The following is an 8747-nucleotide window of genomic DNA, read 5'->3' as shown; positions in this document are numbered from 1 at the left end:
ATGCACAACGAATCTTCACATGCATTATCTGCCTCACTTGGCTGCATTTAGATTCCAGCAGCAGCGTTCTGCAGTTCATCACAGGAGGCCTTTTCTTCTGAGAGCCTCTCAGCCTGAAAGCTCTGTCTTTTCTTCTCCTTCTATTTAATTCCTATTTCCCTCTTATACCCAACAAAAATTCCTCTTTCATCAATCTCAAAAGAACCCAGCTGGGATTCATGGTTTATTAGTTGAATTGAATCTCAGGTTGAATGAGAGACCATAGCAGGAAGGAGGGCTCTAAGCCCTGTTTCCTGGATCATATGAGTGTGGAATCTGAGGAAATGCTCCCCCAACTCTTCTTGCCTCCTGGTGGCTCCCATCTGGGCTCCCTGGGGATGTGGATGGAAGCACTTTAGGGCACATCAGGGCATTTAGAGGACTGGAACACCACACTTGCTCTGTTCAGAATTGCCTCTGCCTTGCTCTCTGTGTCTCCTGGTAACGCTGCCCCTTAAATATGTAAGGCTTTGTAGGCACTGCCTACAACCATCAAGCACTTTACAGCATGTAAGCATCTCTCTGCTCCTTTGCCCTGGTTGGGAAATGTTGCACCAGGCCTAGTTACAGTTTGCACTTTTAGAAGCAGCAACCCTGTATGGGGACCTGAGAGATGGCTGGGCAGTGACAATGATATTTCAAAGTCCAGAATCTATGTGACAAGCACTTTGTTGGGGTGGCCAGATATACTTTAGCTGAGCTGACAGAGAGCCAACCAGTGCCAGCATGTGGAGATTTAAAAGAAAGCAACAAAATGAAGAACATGTATACCAGTGATGGCATGGCAACCAAGTTTTATTAAAATTATCCCGATCTTATTGAATGGTTCTATGTAAACATGTTTTTGAATAAGCCTATTAAATTCATGTGAAGAAAAATAATATTAGATCAGTTAATTTGTAAACCTTATTTTAAGGACTATTTACAATATTTTTATTTCTGCAAATAGGTGCATTTCTCTTCTCATAAAAAGAAAACAAGAGAAAGGATTACATGGTGCTGTTTCCTAGGAGAAGTGTGGAGCAAAACTAATGTGCGATGTTTAAAGTATGACCGTGAAAATCATCCCCCCCTCATGTGCTTAGAATTTCAAATATTGGGATTTCAAAATTAGAAGATAATTATATGGAAATAAAGTATGCTGCATGAAGCTTTGCTGTTAGATAATCTCGTCTTTAGACACATTGGGGATAATATTCTGGTCCCCATGCAGAGAGGACTGCCTTGGCTAATAATTCCCACTCAGCATTGGGGAAGGATTCACAGGTAAATCCCCACAGGATTTACAGGTGGGGGAAACAATAGTATGGGATCTGTATGGTGTAGCAAAGGGACTCAGGGATTTGCACTGGCTTGTCCTGGCAGAGTGACCTCAGTGCTTTGTATCCTCTTGTGTCAGTGAAGCTCTTGGCCAACATTGGCCCGCTTTTCTGTCTCATCTGAATTGTTCCGTAGTCTCAGCTTTGTTTCCAGTTTCTGCTTCCATTCTTCTCTGAGCCTGAAAATAGAAACAAAATATACACAAACGGAGTATTCATCTCCATGGCTTTTGGTTCAGGGAAGCTTCCTTCCTTTTTATTCTGAAGGTGTCTGTGTATGCATGTGTGTGCATGCATGTGTTCAGGTTTTAAAAGGTATGCAGAAGACTTGCAAATTTAAATATATACATATTTGAACTCTTACTTCTGTTTGAGCACTATTCTAGTCTTAATTCTCTGAAATTTCCCTTGAAAGTGCAATATCTTTAAAGTACAGGAGGGGGAAAAAAACTTCAATCTAGAATTATTTACCCAGCAAAGTTATCTTTCAAAAACAGAGGTGGGATAAAGTTGTTTTCAGATATGCAAAAACTGGAAGAATTCACTACCAGCAGACTGTCACATATGACATGTTAAAGGAAGTCCTTCAAGCAGATGGAAAAATGACACCACATGGAAATCTGCACAGTGGAACGAAGAGCACCTGGAAGGGCATCTGTGTGTGTGTGTATTAATGATTTTTTTTTCTTACTATTTAAATCTCTTTAAAAGATAGTCAGTGGTTCATGGGGATTCCCTGGCGGTCCAGTGGTTGGGATTCTGCGCTCCCACTGCAGGGGGCACGAGTTCTATCCCTGGTCAGTGAACTAGGATCCCTCAAGCCGCACGGCACAGCCAAAAAAAAAAAAAAAAAGATCATCAGTTCAAAGCAAAACTGTTAATGATGTAATATGGCGTTTATAACATATGTGAAAGTCAAATTGTACTCTGTATAATAACACAAAGACCAGGAGCAGAGAGATGGGACTAGATGATTGTAAGGTTCTTACCCTCTACAGGAAATAATTTATCATTTGAAGGTAGACAGTGATAAGTTAAAGATGTATATGTAAATGTTAAAGCAACCACTAAAATAACACACAGAGATATAGTTAAAAAGCCAAAAGAGGAGATTAAATGGAATCATTAAAAATGTTTAATTCAAAAGTAGTCAGAAAAAGAAAGGGAATAAATAACTGTTGAGAGAAAAAGGTGACAAATAACAAGATGGTAGATTTAAACCCAATCATACCAATTAATGTTAATGACATAAGTAATCCAATTGAAATGCAAAGGTTGACAGATTGCATTAAAAAATATCCAAATATATGTTGCCTATAAGAAACTCATTTTAAATATGAAGACGTAAATAGGTTAAAAGTAAAAAGATGGAAAAATATCCCATCTTAACCCTAATCAATGAAGGCTGGAGTGGTTATATTAACAACAGACAAGGTAGAGTTCATAGCAAAGAATATTACCAAAGAGAAAGAGGGTTGTTTTGTAATAAACGGTTTAATTCATCAAGAGTATATAATAATCCTAAACATTTATGTACCTAATACAGAGCTTCAAAATACATAAAACAAACTGTGATAGATCTGTAAAGAGAAATAGATCTGCAAATCTTCAGTACCCATATTTCAAGCATCAGTAAAACAGACAAGAAATCAGTAAGGATATAGTTGAACAACACTGTCAACCTACTGCTCCCCACTAATTAAAGGCAGTAACTCCCCAACATCCCTCTTCTGTCAGTGTTTGTTTCTCTATGATAAAAATAACAAGGAGGAAACTGAGGCACAGGGAGACTTGCTACTCATCCGGAGGGCTCTTCCTTTGGCATCTTGCTGCTGCTATATTCAATTCTGGATTAAGTGGGAGTGTGGAGGAGGCAAGGGACCTGACATTTGTGAGTCCTGGGCCCTGCCCCATGCTGGGTGCTTTAGGCACATTTTCTGGGTTTTTTTTTTAAGATTTTTTTGAGGTGGACCTTTTTTTTTTTTTTTTTTTTTTTGCAGTACACGGGCCTCTCACTGCTGTGGCCCCTCCCATTGCAGAGCACAGGCTCAGCGGCCATGGCTCACAGGCCTAGCCGCTTGGCGGCATGTGGGATCTTCCCGGACCGGGGCACGAACCCGCGTCCCCTGCATCAGCAGGCAGACTCTCAACCACTGCACCACCAGGGAAGCCCTGATGTGGACCATTTTTAAAGTCTTTATTGAATTTGTTACAATATTGCTTTTGTTTTATGTTTTGGTTTTTTGGCCACAAGGCATGTGGGATCTTAGCTCCCGGACTAGGGATCAAACCTGCACCCCCTGCACTGGAAGGCAAAGTCTTAACCAGTGGACCATCAGGGAAGTCTCTAGGCACATTTTCTTATTCAAGCCTCAGAACAACCTAATGAACCAGAACTGTCTTCTACAATTTATGAAGGGACAACATGGAGTAGTGGTGAGAAGCAGAGAGTCTCTGGAGCCAGACTGCCCAGGTTCAGATTAGAAGAGGCAGGAGAAGGATAAATAAGAAGTTAGAGCTTTGCGACCCCACCAACCAAAAGTGTCTTTCCTGCAGTCTTTTTTATGTGCATGGAGAGATCCTGCACACATATATTTTAATGTTTTAATAAACCACAGTTTGTTTCAGAGCTTATTTTATTCACCCCTTGGCTTACTCCTTGCTTAGAGACAAGGTTTTTGCATCTTCCGCAGGTCAGTTTCACTCCACCTGAGGCCTTCTGTGTACTGCCCTGGGGGACACACACGTGGCACAGGCCTCAGTGTGGCCTCTGGTGTGCAGCATGCTGAGTGGCCTGGCCTCGGGGGAGGAAGATGGCAGGGACTCCCCAGATGACTGGCCACCTGACTCAGCTTCTCTGAGAATCCCTGGACAAGATGCCCTAACACAACGCCTCAGCAGGTAGGACAGTCTGCTTTTTCTTGCCTGTGGCCAGGAATATGGCTGAGCAGGTCTCTGCATGTAGAAGAGGCTGGGTTTGCCTCTAGGGCTCAGGACGGGGTTTTGGAAGGTAACAGTGAATATAACTCTTGTGAGTTCATGCATGTTCTCAGCCTAGCAACCGTGGACTGACAGTATGTAGTCACGGGCCCTGCCGTTGGGCCAGCACACACCTGTCCCACCAGTAACTGGCTACACACTAGCTGTGGTCTTAGTGAACAGACAGTGGCTGAGCTGTTCCCTATGAGGGGGTAGACAGCCCGACCTGTCTTTCCCTGTGTTCTGTGGGTGACCCCCTGCAGTCATCGAGAGGCAGTATGTTTGAGTGTGGTGAGGTGCTAGTGTTCCTAGAGACAGCAACGCTGGTCTGCTCATGTGAGTTACTGCTCTCCACTCGACTTGCTTGGCTAGAACAGGGATGCACACCAGAGGGCTGAGAGCCCATTGGCCCTCCTCCTAGCACCATGCAGGACGTTCTGTGTCTTGACCCAAACGAGCACTGAGAATTAATTGGTCATTGTCTCCTTTGCTTGATTGCTCTTCATGGATACATCTGCTGATCTGCTCCCCAAATTTAGTGTAACCCTCACACACTAGAAATGGTGACAGAGAGGAGAGATTTTTCTGTTTATACAGATAAGAACTAGAGTGTACATTTGTTAGCTTAGAAGAATTTGTTATTATTTATTTATTTATTTTTTGCCGGCACGTGGCATGTGGGATCTCAGTTCCCCCACCAGGGATTGAACCTGCATCCCCTGCAGTGGAAACATGGAGTCACCAGGGAAGTCATAAAGAATTTTTAAAATTACTGCCCATAACCATAGATGGTGACAGGACCATATGCATGGAAAATCAAAATAATTATGTCCTCTAGGATGCCCATCTAGCATTCCTCTGGGGAAATCAATTTTGCTTTTAAAAAACAGACAAGTAAGTGTGGGTATGATGTGTCCATGTGGGTTCACGGATTGTAACAGATGCACCTCTCTGGTGGGGCATGTTGCTGGTAGGGGAGGCTGTGTATGGTGGGGGAGGGGGTGTATGAAAGCTCTACTTTCTGCTCAGTTTTGCTGTGAGCCTAAAACTGCCCTAAAAATTAAAGTCTATTTTTAAAAATTAATTATCGATAATAAAAAATAGACAAGCCACATACTTTCCCAGCGCACTTCTTCCCAGGCGATGCTCTTCTGATTCTCGGTAGTAAGTCTGTTTGCCAATTTCTCTTTCCCAGAAGCGTTTGAGCTCGTCACAGGTGTTCCGGCAGAAGACCTCCCGGCGGACATACTGATTGTTCATCCCCTGAAAAAGAAAATATCAGCCGAACCCCCGTAGAACACGCTCTCTTGGACTCTGGAAGGTACAGACCCTGCTATTTACCTGAGGGAGACCCAGGTCAAGCACAGGACCTCACGGGGAGGTACACTGGTTTGTTGACAGGATCCAGGGATGTGAAGGCAGAAGCTCCCTGCTGGAGCCTGGCGTGTCTCAGGCACCTAGCAAATAGCTCTGTCCTTCCTTCCTCCTTACAGATGAACGGCCCCTTGGCTTTTTATCAGCAAGTAGTGTGTGACAGGCATTTTATGTCTTTAGTTATCACCACATCCCCATGAGTCAACATTTCCTTCCTCCTTTTAAAGGTGAGACATTTGAGGAGTGATAGAATTTGCTTGTGGTCCCACAACTGTAACTGGCAGAAGGCAGGCTGCACACTTCTGAATGTTTTCAAGCCCTTTACTAAAGAAGTTTGTCACAGAAAATGGTCCCAACATCTGACACAACCGAGCAAGCAGCTTTGAGGTTTGTGCGTGCCTGTGTGTGTGCACACGCTTGTGTGTGAAATCATACATATCAGATACTCAAAAATGGTCACTTTTTTACATGAAGAAACCCCTGCCCAACTCCTAGACCTTGGTTGGTCTAGCAGACAGGTCAAAAGCAGGGGCTGGAGGGTGAAAGTGGGTGCGGGGAAAGGGGTTAGTGGGCTACTGGAAATGTCCAGGGAGGAGCTATGACCAGGTGGTAGAGGCAAGGGTAATGAAGGCATTCCGGAGGTGGTCAGCACCACGTGGTAAACAAAGGTGAGGGATGTCAGTGGAGCTGCACTGGCTGTGCCTGTGCAAAGATGGGCAACCAGAGGAGGAGGGCCATGCAGAGTGACCTTGAGCAGTGCTGGACAGAGTTTGAGTTGCCTGGGCGTTAACATCCAAGGGGAAGTACTGAAGGGGCATCTGGACACCTGGGTCTGGAATCAGCATGAAGGTCTGGATCACAGCTCTCTCAGAGGGACTGACAAGGGCAGTGGGGCAGGGTGGAAGCAGAGAGGGGTTTGAAGCCAGACATTCACTGCAGACCTATTTGTCCATTAACTTGATGCACCTTCTGTTTGACAATAAGTTCTCCAGGCCTCAGACTCCTCATCTTTAAAATTTCTCTGAAGATTAAATTTGATCATGAATATTCAATTGTTTCACAGGTTAGAACTTTTGTAGTTCTAAAACCTCAAACTGTATAGGATATAGTGTAATAATTAACAATAAGTAATCATCACAACCTCCCCCAACTTTCTTTCTATAGACATGAAATAATTCTACTTCTCTTCTCTTTTCTTTCTGGATCAGTGTCTATTGACCTTGGCTGACCTTGGAATCACTTGGAGAGCTTTACAAAAAACAAATGCCAGTCCCCAGGGAGTCTGATTTCATCAGCCTGGGATGTGGCCTGGGGGTCAGGATTTCTAAAAGCGCCCCCCGTGATTCTAATGTGCAGCCAAGGTGAGAACTCTGTCTTTGATCCTGTCCTCTTGTGCCATGGGTCAGAGCTGGCCCCAGGGACGCTGAGGTAGTGAGGGCTGAGCAAAGGGATGTCACAGCAACAGCCATCTTGCAAGGTAAGCACTATTCCACAGGTTAGAAAGTTGAGTAGCAATTGGGCTTTATCGAGGTCATACAGCTGGTAAGTGGGGCAGCTGTCGTAATCAGGGCCCAGGCCCCACCCACTGCCCCCAGCTGTCCCCTAGGGAGGAGGAAAGTGACTTTCTTATCCCCTGGAAGTACTCAGTGATCTCATACTTTCCTGGCAAAAGAGCAGAGATCCAACTGACCTTGCAGTAAGCCCTCAGAGTTTTTAGGAAATGTGATTATCCCATGTTTTATTTAAATATATTAAAGCATGTACTGGTGCTCAATAAATATTTATTGAATTGAATAAATACCCCCCCCCCCCCCCCCCCCCCCCAAAGCCCCCCAAAAAAAAAAAAAAAAAAAAAAAATTCCTTTCAGATCCTCTTTATTACTTAGCACCTAACAATACCAAATACAACATAGGTGGCTAGAGACACTTCTCCAAAAGCCTAAAACTACTTCAGAAGCATTACGTTTCTGGCCTGGAAGTGGCAGTGGTCCCTGTGGTAGTGCTTCAGGCATTGAGGGAAAGTCTTTGGGGCCAGTGAGGGGAACCTTGGAGTCACCTGGTCTGTTCTGAGGGCTTCAGGGTGCTTCCTAGGGGCAGGGACATGCAGGACGAGTGGGTGGGTAGGAGCACCCAGGATGCAGGAAGTGGACTGTGCAGAGGCCTGTGGTGAGAGCCCCACAGAACCAGAGTGACGGAAGCAGTTGGGGTGGCCTGGGGTCGAGGTGAGGGAGGGGAATGACTGCAAAGGGGCCTGGGGAACCTTTTAAGGTTGTGGAAATGTTCTGTATCTTGCTTCTCATGATGGTTAAACAACTGTATACAATTGCCAAAACTTATCAAACTGTACATCTAAAGCAGGTGGATTTTATTACACACAAGTTATGCCTAAATAAACGTAGAAAGGGACTTCCCTGGTGGTCCAGTGGGTAAGACTCCACGCTCCCAATGCAGGGGACCTGGGTTCGATACCTGGTCGGGGAACTAGATCCTGCATGCGTGCTGCAACTAAGAAGTCCTCATGCTGCAACAAAAAGATTCCGTGTGCTGCAACTAAGACCCAGTGCAGCAAAAATAAAAGAAATAAAATAAATAAATATTATAAAAATAAAATAAGTGTAGAGAAAAATTGTCTTCTGTCTTTGGACTGGAGATTCATCCAAGCTCCCCAGCTCTAACCTCCTGGGAGACCCAGCATCTCATTGTTAGGGTTTAGCCCATTCCTTCACGGGTAATACATGTTTCTGGGAGCATTGTGTTTTCTGGCTTCTAAAATGTGGACAACTACCTTGCAGAAATGTGATGAGGAAGATATCAATAGTTGGAAAGCCCTTTGGAAACAAAGGGGATTGTCCTTGATAAATAAATGGCTCTATTCATCTGTATCTGTTCAGCTAAGAATACCATCCACCAGACTGCACTCAGCTCAAGAGAATCAATAGTATTCCTTCCAGTCAATCACCACCAACCCAGAAAAGCCATAACGTCAATGACAATTATGAACTTTACTTCACAAAATTAATGAGTGCTTAAAGAGAA

General features: G+C 44.2%; 1 protein-coding gene across 1 annotated transcript; it reads right to left on the bottom strand.

Moving 5' to 3' along the window:
- Positions 1–826: 826 nt before the first annotated feature.
- On the bottom strand, positions 827–5836 carry FAM240A (family with sequence similarity 240 member A). Its single transcript, XM_024751475.1, has 3 exons — positions 5679–5836; positions 5455–5600; positions 827–1537 (listed from the first exon to the last, which is right to left on the bottom strand). The coding sequence occupies exons 2-3, from the start codon at positions 5595–5597 to the stop codon at positions 1435–1437; spliced, it is 246 nt and encodes an 81-aa protein (XP_024607243.1). The 5' UTR covers positions 5598–5600; positions 5679–5836; the 3' UTR covers positions 827–1434.
- Positions 5837–8747: the final 2911 nt, after the last annotated feature.

This window comes from Neophocaena asiaeorientalis, unplaced genomic scaffold (genome assembly GCF_003031525.2).
Source record: "Neophocaena asiaeorientalis asiaeorientalis breed wild unplaced genomic scaffold, Neophocaena_asiaeorientalis_V1.1 scaffold221, whole genome shotgun sequence".
NCBI lineage: Eukaryota > Metazoa > Chordata > Mammalia > Artiodactyla > Phocoenidae > Neophocaena > Neophocaena asiaeorientalis.
The sequence above is the reverse complement of the archived record's forward strand: the minus strand, read 5'-3'. Positions and strand labels throughout refer to the sequence as shown.